General features: G+C 33.2%; 1 protein-coding gene across 5 annotated transcripts in view; it reads left to right on the forward strand.

Moving 5' to 3' along the window:
• The window catches only part of KPNA5 (karyopherin subunit alpha 5), a 41,258-nt gene that overhangs the window by 16,713 nt on the left and 8,894 nt on the right, over positions 1 to 15,651 (forward strand). For all 5 annotated transcript variants that reach the window (XM_081296126.1, XM_081296122.1, XM_081296124.1 and 2 more), the window contains exons 7-12: positions 257 to 345; positions 5,140 to 5,239; positions 8,651 to 8,814; positions 11,015 to 11,093; positions 12,981 to 13,106; positions 13,839 to 13,966. In XM_081296126.1, the coding sequence (XP_081152252.1) occupies positions 257 to 345; positions 5,140 to 5,239; positions 8,651 to 8,814; positions 11,015 to 11,093; positions 12,981 to 13,106; positions 13,839 to 13,966 (686 nt within the window). The remainder of the gene's footprint in view (positions 1 to 256; positions 346 to 5,139; positions 5,240 to 8,650; positions 8,815 to 11,014; positions 11,094 to 12,980; positions 13,107 to 13,838; positions 13,967 to 15,651) is intronic.

Consider the following 15,651-nt stretch of genomic DNA (forward strand, 5'->3'; position numbering starts at 1 on the left):
TTGGAAAATTTCCTGAGTAGATATCTTTTGTCTTTCCATACAAGAACATTTAAAATTCCTTTATCTTATAATTAATTTGTTTAAAATTATAAACCTGAATTTCTAAAATGTTCATTTCTTTCTGACATTACTTTTCATTTTCACATGTTGTAGAAAATTGTGATTTTGTTCATTCTGTACTAAAGTATCATTCTTAAGGGTGTATTTTAATTAAGGTATTATCTTAAGAGTATAATTTTTTCTTGTTTTTTTTAAGGCTGTTTGGGCACTTGGTAATATTGCAGGAGATAATGCGGAATGCAGAGATTTTGTTTTGAATTGTGATATACTTCCACCTCTTTTAGAGTAAGTGCTTTGTTTAAACTTTTTCCAATTAAATTAATTCTACTTTAAGAAAACTATATCCTCTACTTTCTGTGTGTGTGTGTGTGTGGGGGAGGGTGCTGGATTGAACCAGGGCCTTGTGCACACAATGCAAGCACTCTACTGACTCCTCTACTATATTTACAATATACAATTAAGTTTTTCAACAGTGTTTTCTAATTTTGTTTAGTGATGCCCACAGTGGCTTGAAAGTAGGTAAAACCAGAAAAAAAAATTCAAATTGTATAATTTCTGTATCTCTTAGTTTCTCTTAAATCAACTTGCAAGGAGGAAACATTTATTAGACTCATGGTTTCAGAGATTTCAGTCCATAGTTATTTGGCCCTATTACTTTGAGCATGTGGCAAGACAGAACATCATAGCAGGGAGCATATGTTGGAGCAAAGCTGCTTAACTTATAGCTATTGGGAAACAAAAAGATCACCATCCACTTCAAGGGCATGCCCTCCACTGACCTAACTTCATCCACTAGACCCCATCTCCTAAAGGTCCAAGTACCTCCCAATAGCACCACAGGCTAGAAGCCAAACCTTTAGCACACAAACCTCAGTGGGCAATGTGGGGAGGATTTAAGGTTCAAACTACTAACAGTAGGTTAGGTGTATTATATGCATTTTCGCCTTACAATATTTTCAACTAATGATGATCTATCAGGATGTTACCCCATCATAAGTCAAAGAACATCTGAATTTTATTTGTTTTGATGCTATTGTAAATAAAATTGTTAATTTTTTTCACTTGGTAATGTAAAGAAATACTACTGATTTTTGGTGTCTATCTTACGCCTAGCAATTTGGTTGAATTCATTTATTGGCAATAATAATTTTTCATGTATAATATTTTAGAATTATTCATATAAGGTTTTATCATCTGAGAATAGATTTCACTTATTGCTTTTCAATTTGAATTTCTTTTTCTTTTGTAATTGCTCTGGCTAGAACTTTTAGTACCATGTTGCAAAGAAGTAGCAAAAACCCCTATCACTGTCTTGGTTCTTGTGTTGGAATAAAAACTTTTCACTAATTATCATCAAGTATAATAGTTCTGGGTTTTTCATAAATGTCCTTTATCATGTTGATGTAGTTTCCTTCTATTCCTAATGTTGATTTTTTTTAACAAAACTGAGTTCTTCTAAATATGTCATTTGAAATGATCAAGTGTTTGCCTTCATTTTATTAATGTGGGTTTATGTGTTAATTGATACTTATTAATTGAACCATCCTTGCATTCCTAGGATAAAACCCATGGGATAATATAGTATTTCATCTTTTTAATATGCTAGTGAGCTTAATTTCTTAGAAATTTGTTGAGGAATTTTGGATGTATATTCATAAAGAATTCAAAAATTCTAAAAATTTATAAAAATTTCAAAAGTCTGTGCTTTTATTGTACTGTCTTTGGCTTTAGTATCAGGGTAATGGTGTCCTCCTAAAATTAATTAGGAATTGTTATGTGTTTTGGAAGAATGAGAAGGATTTAATTCTTTGTAGAATTCACTAGTGAAACCATTCTAATGCTGAACTTTATTGGGAAGGTTTTAATTAGTGATTTAATATCTTTATCTATTTTAGGCCTATTCATATTTTTTATTTTTTCTTGAGTCATTTGATTGTTTCTAACCATTTTCTCATTTCTTTTTCATGACCCAGTTTGTTGCCTTTGATTGTTCACAATATTCTCAGATAATCAGATAATTCTTTTTATTTCTGAAAGGTCAATAGTAATATCCTCACTTTGATTTCTAATTGTAGTAATTTGAGTCTCTTTATTGGTCCAGACAGCAATTTGTCGATCCTTTTTTTTTTTTTTTTTTTTAAGAGTTTTGTGGCTTTGGATTTTTTTTTTAAACCTTTTTTTTAGTTATACATGGACACAATATCTTTATTTTGTTTATTTGTTTTTTTATGTGGTGCTGAGGATCAAACCCAGTGCCTCACATGTTCGAGGCAAGTGCTTTGCCACTGAGCCACAACCCCAGCCCTAGTAATTTTGGATTTTATTGACTCTAATTTTTCTAGTTTCTTTGCAGGGTGGGTACTGGGGATTGAACTTGGGTACTCGACCACCGAGCCACATCCCCAGCCCTAGTTTGTATTTTATTTACAGACAGGGTCTCACTGAGTTGTTTAGCGCCTCACTTTTTGCTGAAGCTGGCTTTGAACTTGTGATCCTACTGCCTCAGCCACCCAAGCCACTAGTATTACAGGCTTGTGCCATCACACCTGGCTCAGGAAACTTTTTTTTTTTTTAATAATTTTTAGTTGTTGATGGACCTTTATTTTAATTACTTATTTATATGTGGTGCTGAGAATCAAACCCAGTGCCCCACACTCACAAGACAAGTGCTCCACCACTAAGACTCCAGCCCCTCAGGGAACATTCTTTACATAACTGCTTTTCCACCCTGGCAGTTTCCAGGTAGGCAAAACAAAGACAAAAGATTCCCTATTTCAGGGAATCCTCACACAGGTCCAAGTGCAGATACAGAAGTCCAAGGAAACTAGTCTGCTCTGTTCCCTCTGGAATCAGGAACTCACAGTGGGAACAGACTGCCATGTTAAACTCTGCTGTCAAACTGAAGGGGGTTTGAGCTAGGGTAAATTAAAATGTCAGAAAGCTTTCCTGTTGTGAAACATATTTCAGCCCTTTCCTGAATAAAAGTTCTTTTAGTTACTATACTCTTTTGATTATCTTTCAGAGTTCAATTTGATTTTGACCATATTTGCAACTCTTTCAATATTCCCTTCTTTACTGTTTTTACTGATGTCACTCCAAAATGGGGATTTTTTTTCAATCTATAGTCTATATTTCTTTTCTTTCCTTTTTTTTTTTTTTTTTTTTTTTTTTTTTTGTGGTGCTGGGGATTGAACTCAGGGTCTTATGCATGCAAGGCAAGCACTCTACCAACTGGGCTATACCCCTAGCCCTAGAGTTTCTATATTTGTGTAGCAGGTTTGTGGAGGTCCTCAAGAGGTTAACAGACTCATGGAAAAGCAATCCAAATTTTGGTATGTGTGCTTTTATTGTAAGTTATAAGGATCTGTCATGGCCTTGGAGTTTACACCTTCCTAAAGTTTCAATGACTACTACTTTGTGGGATCTCCTATTTAAATATAAATAACTAGGATATATAAATAACTAAAAAGAACTTATTCTGTTTTTGTGGGGAGCTGTTATTGACTTTTTTTTTTTTTTTTTTTTTTTGGTACAGGGGTGCTCAGCCACAGCCACATCCCCAGCCCTTTTTTATATTTTACTTAGAGACAGGGTCTCACTAAGTTGCTGAGGCTGGCTTTGAACTGTCAATCCTCCTGCCTCTGCCTCCCAAACTGCTGGGATTACAAGTGTGCGCCACTGCACCTGGCCCCTGTTACTAACTTATTGGGAGGCTGAAAGGAAAAATTCTTGTTTTAAACACTCAGTTTCTTTAGTCATTGAAAATCAGATAAGAAATATTTAGAAGAGTAATCTATTAAAAACAAAACAAAGAATCCCCTTATCAATAAATGATCTTCATTTAATTTTACATTGTATTCCCTGCTTCCTGAATTTGTATAATGTAATATTTTCATGGTTAAAAGTAATCTAGTACTCTTTAAAATATATAGAAGTAATTAAGTTTCCCACAACATGTACTATTTTCAGAGTTATTTATGACTTAAGAATTTGTTCAGATCTTAGAGTCAAGATTTAAAATATGTAAGATATCATCTCCCTCTAGTCAGAATGGCATCTCTTATGAAGACAAATAACAGTAAGTGTTGGTGAGGATGTGGGGAAAAAGGTACATTCATATACTGCTGGTGGGACTGCAAATTGGTGCCGCCAATCTAGAAAGCAGTATGGAGATTCCTTGGAAAATTGGGAATGGAACCACATTTGACCCAGCTGTCCCTCTCCTCGATCTATACCCAAAGGACTTAAAACAGCGTACTACAGGGACACAGCCACATCGATGTTTATAGCAGCACAATTCACCATAGCTAAATTGTGAAACCAACCTAGATGCCCTTCAATAGGCATCAATAGATGAATGGTTAAAAAAAAATGTGGCATATATACACAATGGAATATTACTCAGCAATAAAAGAGAATAAAATCATGGCATTGCAGGTAAATGGATGGAGTTAGAGAAGATAATGCTAAGTGAAGTTAGCCAACCCCAAAAATCCAAATGCCGAATGTTTTCTTTGATATAAGGAGGCTGATTCATAGTGGGATAGGGAGAGGGAGCATGGGAGGAATAGAGGAACTCTAGATAGGGCAGAAGGGTTGAATGGGAAGGGAGGGGGCATGGAATTAGAAATGATGGTGGAATGTGATGAGATATGAAAAATTATGCTCTATATGTGTAATAAGAATTATAATGCATTCCACTGTCATAAAATAAAATAAAAAAAGATTTAAAATATAGAGCTGTTTATTTTTGCTTTTGAAAATATAATGAAGGGGCTGGGGATATGGCTCAAGCGGTAGCGCGCTCGCCTGGCATGCGTGCGGCCCGGGTTCGATCCTCAGCACCACATACCAACAAAGATGTTGTGTCCACCGAGAACTAAAATAAATAAATAAATTCTCTCTTTCTCTCTCTCTCTCTCCCTCCCCCTCTCCTCTCTCTTTAAAAAAAAAAAAAAAGAAAATATAATGAATATCTTAAAATGTATTGCAAAGAGTTTGTATATCATGATAGAAAATAGCTAAAGTGAAAAAAAAATGACCATAAAGTGACAGTTCCTTTTTTCCTTTTTTTGACAGGTTATTAACAAACTCAAACAGACTTACTACAACCAGAAATGCTGTATGGGCTCTTTCAAATTTATGTAGAGGCAAAAACCCTCCTCCAAACTTTAGTAAGGTATGAAGAAAATACACAAATTAAGAAATCTGTCTCCATAAACTTTTAAGTTTCTATTGGTAGATTTTTTTGAGGTTAGAATACTAATTTTTATTAGTATTTATGTTCATTATTGACTAGACAATATTTTCACATTCACAAAATTCAAAAGATTTACCATAAAAGGGAAATTTCCCTTCTTTTCTTTCCATTCATTTAACTCATTTGCCCATAGGCAACCACTATAACTAGATATTTAGGTATCTTGGAGTTGAATTTAGAAATCTTTTTGGAGCTAAAGCTTCCAAAAAAGATTAAAGTTATTCTCCTACTATTGGTTATGAAATTGGGAATGTAAAATAGCATAAATACTTTGGTATTAATTGAGTAGCATTCTGATTCTCTGGTACTTACCCAAGAGATATGAAACAGTATGTCTTTAAAAAAAAGTCCTATATGCAAATCTTAATGCAGTTTTATTCATGATCACCAAAAACTGGAAATGGTCTAAATTTATATCATTTGGTGTATGGATAGTACAATGCATTCATGTGATGGAATACAACTCAACAATAAGAAGCAACAAACTACTGACTCATACAACAACATAGATTAATCTCAAAAGCATTAAGCTAGATGAAGGAAGCCATGCACAAATGCTGCACTGTGCATGATTACATTTAGTATTTTGGAAACAGAATCTTTATGAATGAAAATCAGATAGGTAACCAGGCATTGTGGCACCAATCATCAAGGCAACTCAGAAGACCAAGGCAGGAGGATTGCCTGAACAACTTAGTGAGACCCTATCTCAAAATAAAAAAAAAATTAAAAAATTTAAAAAGTAAATAAATAAATAAATAAAAAGATGCTGGACATACAGATCAGTGGTAGAATACACTGGGTTCAATCCCCAGGAAAAATGTTGGGGGTTGGGGTGGAATGAGACTGGTGATTACCTGAGGAAAGGAAATTGACTTTACAAGTAGACAAAAGAGAACTTTTCAGAATAATGAATATTCTGAATCGTTATTGAATATTGGTTATACTGATATATACATTTGTTAATATTAGTTTACAAAAAGACATACTGAAATTGTATAGCTAAAAAGTGTGTAATTATGTTCTATATAACTACTTTAATAAACCAGATTTTTTAAAAAATATATCTCTTAAAGAAACAATAAATGAAATGTTTAATCCCTGATTAATTCATGGATCACAATAAATTTTTAGCTTAAAAAATTTGACTGTGATTCCTACCTTAGATATTGTGACAATGTTAAAACCTGGGTGTGATAATCATATTGTAATATAAGAATGTTGGATGACCATTTTCTTAGGAGATAACATGTTAAAGTATTTAGAGGTGACGTATCATGATAATGTTTGCAGTTGGTTCTCACATGATCCAGTAAAAAAACAAGAAAAAACACATGTGCTCATGTATGAATATGGAGAAAGTGCAAAGTTGATAATGGCTAGAGTTGGGGATGTGGCTCAAACGGTAGCGCGCTCGCCTGGCATGCGTGCGGCCCGGGTTCAATCCTCAGCACCACATACAAACAAAGATATTGTGTCTGCCGAAAAACTAAAAAAAAAGATAAATATTAAAATTCTCTCTCTCTCTCTCTCAAAAAAAAGTTGATAATGGCTAGATCTAGGTGAATAGCATGTGGGTATTGATTGTACTTTTTTTAAAACCAATTTTCTGTACACTTGAAGTTTTTCAAAATTATTTATTTAAAAAGGGAATATATCATCTCCCTTGATACCACCTAGTCTGTATTACTGTTTGTCTCTTGGGTTAGTAGTTGGTTAGTAGTATCTCAACAAATTTTGTTTGTCTTCTTACCCACCCATCATTTTCTTTTTTTTTTCAGGAGGGTGGGTACTGGGGATTGAACTCATGGTCATTCAACTATTGAGCCACATTCCTAGCTATTCCAGAAATAAAAAAAAAATCATGAGTTTTACATTGTAAGTCTTTTGAGAACCATCCTGAAATCTTGGATCATACTGCTCTGGATGTGAATCTTTTCTTTGTCTAGTATATCCATGCTGTGTGCTTGAGGTATTGTAGTGCTTGTATTCCGGAACCCTTATTTTACTTAATGATAGCTTCAGAATTCAGTTTGAATTCTAGCACTTCAGATATGCCAAAGAGAAGCTGTAAATTGCTTCTTTTAGTGAAGAGATGAAAAGTGTTTACCTTAATAAGGAAGGGGAAAAAATGTGTTTTGACATTGCAAAGATCTATAACAAGAACAGATCTTCTATCCATAGAATATGAAGAAGGAAAAAGAAATTTGTGCTAGTTTTGCTGATGCGCCTTACGCTACAAAACAAAAGTTACAGGCACAGTGCTTGGTGAATGCTTAGTTAAGTAGAAAAAGACATTAAATTTGTGTCTTTACAGAAAAAAAAAAGCATAGAATATATTAGATTTGGTACTATTACATGATTTTATGCTTCAACTGAGAGTCTTGGAATTTATCTCCTATCTGTAAGGAGTGGGGGAGACTGCTATAGTCCTTAGGAAAGACACTAAGAGATACATTCGATTGCCAATTAAAAAAAAAAATCAACCTTAAGGAATATAGAATCAGTACCTATCAAGAGAATAAAAAGAGCTGATAGTCAAGCAGTTACTGGATGGAAGGTATTGTTCTCATATGCTACATGCATTCTTAAAAATTTAATTGTATGTACCACTTACTTGTTTTACAAAGAATTTGAGGTTTAGAGATATTAGGTAATTTTTTCCACGGACACTCAGCTAGTAAGCCATGTTTTGACCCCAGATCTGTCTGACAAAGAGGAAGAAGGGCCATAGAATTTATTTAATCTTTTAAACCCTTTTCCCCACAGATTTGTAAACTGAATCTCAGAGAGATGAAGTAGCTTGCTACTCTGTACAACTAATTGTAGTGTTAGTGCTAAAGGGATTAAGAATCTGTTATTGTTTGTTTAGTTTTCTTAGTTGAAGATCTTATGTCTATATACATACATACACACACACATATATACTTATATTTTCTACTCCTTTGTATCTCAAATGATTATTAGATTTATTCCCAGTAAAGCACCTGTGATGAAAAAGGCAAAGTTCATGTAAGTTAGACCATCTTCCATGTTCATTATAACAAACACTGAACTGAAGCGTTTAGACTTCTCTCAGTTTTACACAGACAGGAGATACCAAATACATATTTATTATTTTTTAAAAATATCTTCACTTCTTATTGAATATAAGTTTAATAGCAACCATTAGTTTCATATTCTTAAATCTGATCATAATTTTAAAACAATAGGATATTTTGATTTCTCTGGTATTATTATAGGATTAGTTTTTTGTTTTAAAATAAATTTAAAAGAAACTTGGTTTTAGATAAATAAAAAATTAAAATTTGATTCTTTCTTCCCTTCCAGGTTTCACCTTGCTTAAATGTCCTGTCACGATTATTGTTTAGCAGTGACCCGGATGTCTTAGCAGATGTGTGCTGGGCCCTTTCTTATCTCTCTGATGGACCCAATGATAAAATTCAAGCAGTCATAGATTCTGGAGTCTGTCGAAGATTGGTGGAACTTTTGATGTAACTATAATTTATGCTTTAGAATTGTATGATTATGTATTAAGAGTAGCAATTGAAATAATGGCCTTGTAAACATCTTAAGAGTCACTGTCTTCAGGAAGAATTTAAAAGCTACCAACCCTATACTTTACAAAGTACCAATAGTCCTAAAAAATTGATCCTTAACTCATGTCTTATATCCTGAAATATTTCATAAATGAATTTCTTTTGTTTTATCTGATTTTTTTTATGAATGAGTGCTCATGGCTATTAACTTCTGTGGTGGTGCATGATACATTATTAATGAACTAAGAACATAGTTCCCGCTCTTCAAATAACCAGTAATCTTGTTTATTATTCATTATAGTAAATAATTGTTATAAAAAGCCATGTAGTGAAAATCCTTTATTATTTTACTTGTATTAAAATAATGTTTCTCTTTGCTGGGTTCTTATAATTGCTGTCTTTAAAAAGAGCAGCTTTTCCATTCAAAGATGTTAAAACTTTTTCTTTTAAAGAGATAGCTTCTTCATCCTCCTACCTCCTTGAAAAAATGTCATCTTCCTTCCTTCCTTTTATAAAAAAGCCATAAGTAAGCTCAAACAGGGCACAGGTACCACAAAGAATAGAGGTCTAATAAGGGGTTGAGGCCCCAACATGAGTACAGCATCAGAGGGGAATGAACAGGCAAGTCTAATAGGGAGATCAGGGCCTAGGTTTGAGAATGGCATTCACCATACTGAAAAGGCAAGCAGGCTAAAGCAGGGCTTGGAGCCAACACATCATGAGTTAGCAGCCTATCTGGGTCAGAAGATTGGCCATATATAGGAAAATTAATATCAAAAGAAGCTGGTTTCTTGTTATCAGAGAATGGAGATATAAAAATTAAACAGGGGAAAGTCTGAATAACCCTTATGGTGGTAGATTGGAACTGGAGCTATCGATGTAAGCTCATGGCTTTCAACATAAAAAAGACAATTGTGTGTGTGTGTGTGTGTGTGTGTGTGTGTGTCTGTCAAAGGTCCTAGGAGGAATGACACTCCTATACTTATAAACTGAGCACAGTGAATGGTCAGATCTTGGTTTCTCAATAACACTCTCCATTCCAAGGAATCAGGATTCTTAGAGAAATGATTAGTTCCAGAACTGGCACTGAGAAAAAAAAATAAGGTGAACACAGAAGGTAGTTAGTGCTCAAAGAATGGAGAAATTTCAAAGATACAGAATCCCACTAGAAGGGGGCTCCCACTGTCCAAAACTGAGACAGTATGAATTTCAAAGATAAATTATAGTAATAATGTATTATAACTTATTGAATAAAATAGAAAATCCACAAGTCCACACTAACATAAGTAGATTAATATATAGATAAGGCATATAGTTGGATAATAGTAGTAGAAAATCACCATCTGTAAAAATACTGATAGTTACTCATTACTTCAGAAAATAAGCATCAAGAGATGCTAAAACTAGTGGTAAAAGTATCTTAAAGAATAAGATTTTTAGCCATGCACAGTGGCGCACATCTGTAATCCCAGCAGCTGGGGAGGCTAAGGCAAGTGGATGCAAGTTCAAAGCCAGCCTCAGCAGAACTGAGGTGCTAAGCAACTCAGTGAGACCCTGTCTCTAAATAAAATACAAAATAGGGCTCGGGTGTGGCTCAGTGGTCAAGTGCCCCTGAGTTCAATCCCTGGTACAAAAAAAAATATATATATAGGATTTTTACAGACTCTTGGAGTATTTCCTCATGAAATTCTAATTATAAAGGGGGGATCAATAATGGTAAAGTAGAAAAATCTGGTAGATACTGTTTACAGAATTCAGTGCCACTATAATGGGACAAAAGAGATACCATATGCCACCCCATAGAATATAATGAAAAAATTATAGCATTTGTGGTATCTAGCTGAAAATATATAACCTGAGACTTAATCACAAGGAAACACTGGATTAAAAAAAATGGCTAATGATCTTCAAAAATGTTAAAATCATGAACATCAAGGGAAGGCTGAAGAACTGTTCCAGATTGAAAGAGACCAAAGACACATGGCAACTGGGTCACACTAGATGTCATTATAAATATATTACTGGGAAAATTAGTGAAATATAATGGGATTTGTGGTGTGTAGTATATAAGAAAATGGAAGGTTTTTGTGCTGTTTTTTGCAACTTTCTGTAAATTTTAAATTCTTAGTATGTAAGTTCCTATTTTTATTTTTAGGCACAATGATTATAAAGTTGTATCACCTGCACTAAGAGCAGTTGGTAATGTTGTGACTGGTGATGATATTCAAACACAGGTAAGTTCAGACTTATTAATATGACAGATTGTTAATGTAATGGATTATAGGTTTATTGTGTTTCATATCACAATTACATATTAATCAAAATTTTAGCATTAGTATAATTGTACAAGCATCCATGACAGTGTGCATATTCCTGATAACATGTAATTAACTCAGATATCTATTTAGGAAAGTATTATCTTAGACCTGTATCAATGCAAAGAAGTATATGATGTGGATTCTGCTTTTGGGGGATTTATAATAAAAATATGGAGAAAATAAATATTAAAACAAATTATTTAAGGTAGTAAATATATGCTATTAACTGTCATATAATAGATGGTATAATCAGGCATGATGGCACACATCTGTAACCCCAGTAACTTGGGAGGCTGAGATAGGAGGATCATTGGGTTTAAAGCCAGCCTTAGCACAGTGAGGCATTAAGCAACTCAGTGAGACCCTATCTTTAAATAAAATACAAAATAGGGCTGGGGATGTGACTCAGTGGTTGAGTGTCCCGAAGTTCAATCCCCAGTACCCTCCCATAAATGAATGAGCAAATAAATGTTATAAAAGTTTGAAAAAGAGATCAGAGTGCTAAGAATCTGTTCAGTTTCCGTAAAACGTTAGAACTAAAGCTAGATCTTAAAAATTAAAAAAGTACTTATGAGACTAGAAGAGAGCTATGTAATCCTAGATATAGAGGTATAGAGACCTCTGTGAGATATGTTTAAGAGGCATTGAACTTAACTTGAATAGAAACTTTTAGTGAACAGGTGATTGATTTTAAATAGGTTAGAAATGGGGTTATAAATGGGAGGGGGTTTTATACTAGATTACAGACACAAATTATGAGACCACAGGAAGGATGGTAAGGAATAACTGTATATATGCGTGTGTATCTTTTTGAGAATTGTGAAATGTCAAATAAGATATGAGATCAAGGTTGACTCCAGATTTAGGGTGGAGTTTTTTTTGTTTTTTAAACTCTCTAACACATTAAATTCTCCTTCTTTTACTACCTTTTCAGTAGGTTTTTTTCTAACCTACAGGATTTTTTAATTTTACTCTTCTCAAGTCTATTTAGATAACTACAAAAGTTATTAAACAGTTGATAGTTCATTTAAAGTAACTCTCTAAATGAAAATGTCTATCTAAACATACACTGTATTTTTTAGCCAAAATTTTAGTGCACTGTTTTGTACATTCTTCCTCAAGTAAATTTAATGTGAATCATTGGGAATGATTTTGATATAGGAAAATAATTAATATTACCATGGAATAAAGAAATACAGAGAATATACTTATTTACAAAAGAAAAATGGAACAGTAAAAATTTTAATGAAATAGCCTTATTCCATACATTGAGATTTCTTATTATAAAATTAAATGCTTTCAGACTGGTAAATATTTTTTTCACTAATTTCATTTTGAAAACTAGAGGTTGGATCCTGACCTCAGTCACTAAATCTTTAAGGAGTTATTTCAGTTGAACTCTGAACATATTCCCCCAAATTGTGACTTTTTAAAAAAAACATTGAGTTTGAATGAAGACTCCTATACTTGGTTATATTTTGAAAACAGCATTTTCATTAATAATGCTACAAATTAACTTGCTTTAACTTGTGAACTCGCTTTAATTTATAAACTTGAAGGATGAGCCTCTGATTTGCATTTTTGTAGATTGAGAACATGGCACTTCCTTACACTGGCTTTAGACAAGTTGTGGCAACAGCAGGAAGGAAGAAGATAGCAAGTACCTAAGTTTTACTTTGAGAGGAATTTCTCTGTTTTGATTTTGTTTATTGGAATGATTTTTATACTTAAAAGTAATCCATTAGATTTTTGTATGGGTTAATTATTAAGAAACTTTTTGTTTCTATTTCTTACTTGTTTTAGGTAATTTTGAATTGTTCTGCATTACCCTGTCTCTTACACTTGTTGAGTAGCCCAAAGGAGTCAATTAGAAAAGAAGCCTGCTGGACTATTTCTAACATCACTGCTGGAAACAGAGCTCAGATTCAGGTAAATACTTTGTAGATCTGAGATTAGAGCAGGAAGGTCTAAGGTACCAGTATGGACAAAAGTCAGCATTTTATCAGTGATGTGTGTGTGTGTATGTGTGTGTGTGTGTGTGTGTGTTGCTGGGGATTGAACCTAGGGCTATGTGCATGTGAGGCAAGCACTCTACCAACTGAGTTATATCCCCAGCCCATCAGTGATGTATTTTAGTGAGTTACTAAAAGAATGTTAAAAAAAAAAAAAAAAAAGATTTCTGAAAAGCAGTTTAAAGAATTTGACATGTCCTCCTCTAAAATGTTAATATTTATTTTTCATTATCTAGTGAGAAATGTGCATTTGTATACATAAAAATATCTAATATTGTGCCTGACACACAGTGGTTAGTTTCTAAAACAGGGATTTTTTTTTTAATGTTTTAAATAAGTTAGACAGTGATCCATCTTCCTCTTATAGCTTTTAGTGGTTTATTAGAATTCTATTAAGCTCAAGTCAGTGATTCATCCATTTTGATGAATCATATGCTAGTGCTTTATCATTTATATTCTGCTGAAAGCTTCTCTATTCTTTTAAAAGCTTATTTCCTTCTAGAAGAAGAAAGTACCTGAAAGTTTATTGACAGATGAGAAAAAAAAATATTTCCAAAACTTTGACCATTGAGTTTCTTTACTCCTCTACTTGGTAATATTTTAAAAGTATTTTGCAATAATTATAGTATATCATTTTTTCTCCTCCCAGGCTGTTATAGATGCAAGTATTTTTCCTGTTTTGATTGAGGTTCTTCAGAAAGCAGAGTTTCGCACCAGAAAAGAAGCAGCTTGGGCTATAACTAATGCAACATCAGGAGGCACTCCAGAGCAAATAAGGTATGATTCAGATATTTACAAATTGCTTTTTAAGTGTAAGTCAGAATTCGAAAAACACATTTTTTATTTGTCAATGAAACTAACTTAGTATGTCAGTTTGTTAACATGAAATGGCAGCATTTGCTGTATCTTTTCATTCACATTGTTTTTTTGTTTTTTGGGGTTTTTTGTACTAGGGATTGAATCCAAGGGTGTTTTTTTGTTTGTTTGTTTGTTTTGTTTTGTTTTTTTTACCACTGAGTCACATCTCCAGTCCTTTTTTTAAAAATTTTTTATTTTGAAACAGGGTTTTGCTAAGTTGCTGAGGCAGATCTTGCTAAGTTGCTGAAACTGCCTAAGTTGCTGAGATCCTCCTGTCTCAACCTCTAAGTTGCTATGTTACTGGCACAATGGTTGTTTTGTTTGTTTAATTTAATTAACACCATATTTCTTGACAGGCTGGAGATTAAGAATCTGAACAGGAACAGTTTACGTTAATTTGCAAAATACAGTGTCATGGGCATTAGAAAAACATAAAATCACAAAAATTTAAGTTATCAACTTATTTAGAGTAAAATAAAAATTGAAAGAGTCATTTATTTAGTGATGTTCTATTCTGTATCAGTTGTTTGCCTTGCCAAAAGATAGTATTATTCTTTTATTTATTTATTGGTATCAGGAATTCAATCCAGGGGTGCTTAAGCACTGAGTCACATCCACAGCCCTATATTAAATTTTTTATTTTGAGCCAGGGACTCACTAAGTTGCTTAGGGCCTCACTCACTAAGTTGCTAAGACTGGGTTTGAACTTGGCATCCTCCTGCCTCAGCTTTCTGTGCCACTGGGATTACAGTCATGTACCACTGTAGAGCTATTTTTCTACACTAGTTATCTTTTTAAAATGCACACTTTTAAAAATCTAGATCTTTATTTATTTTACTGACAGTAAAATGGTTGGTACAAAGGGCTGTTAAGTCAGTCTGATTTCAAGTTCTGCTCCTTCAGTAAAAGTTATGTGACCTTTACAGTCATTTAGCCTTTTTAATCTAGTTTCATTTTTTTTAAATGAATTCAATAACTGTACCTTAAGTTAAATTTATGCATTTAAAGTGATCAGCACAGTGTCTAATTATTAGCTTCTCAACAAACTACTATTGTTATTTAATCATTAGTTTTGTCAATATTGATTCCTAAATCTCTTTTTATCATGTACTTTCAATTTTTATCTCCTATAGCAAAGCTCCACTTTGTTCCTTTAATAAAAGCCTACCTTCCTGCAGAATCTGCTTACTCTGAGGATTCCTTCATGAAATTCAAGACATCTTAGATTTCTTATAAGTGGCTATTTAGGGAATATTTTCTAGTGAATGTTTGCTTTGTTTTTTTAAATTTATAAAACAGGAGTTAATTGGATGCTGTTTTATAAAATAGAGGATTTTCAAACTACCTATTGTGAGATCTTTATCTTTCAGTGCTTTCATTATACTATGGTCTTGTTCTCTCAGATTCATACTTATGTACAGTGATAACATGTCTCTGCTTTTTATATTTCATTACACCTCATTGCTTTAGTATTCAGTAGTAGTAAAGCAAGATTATTTCATTGTTCTACCTTGTATTTTTTAAATGTTAGTGTTATTTTTAGCTGCTTTGGTCTGTAAGTTTGTTCATCTCCAAACAGTTATATATTTTTTCCAATTTATTTT

Source organism: Spermophilus citellus (assembly GCF_964194105.1).
Source record: "Spermophilus citellus genome assembly, chromosome: 5".
Lineage (NCBI taxonomy): Eukaryota > Metazoa > Chordata > Mammalia > Rodentia > Sciuridae > Spermophilus > Spermophilus citellus.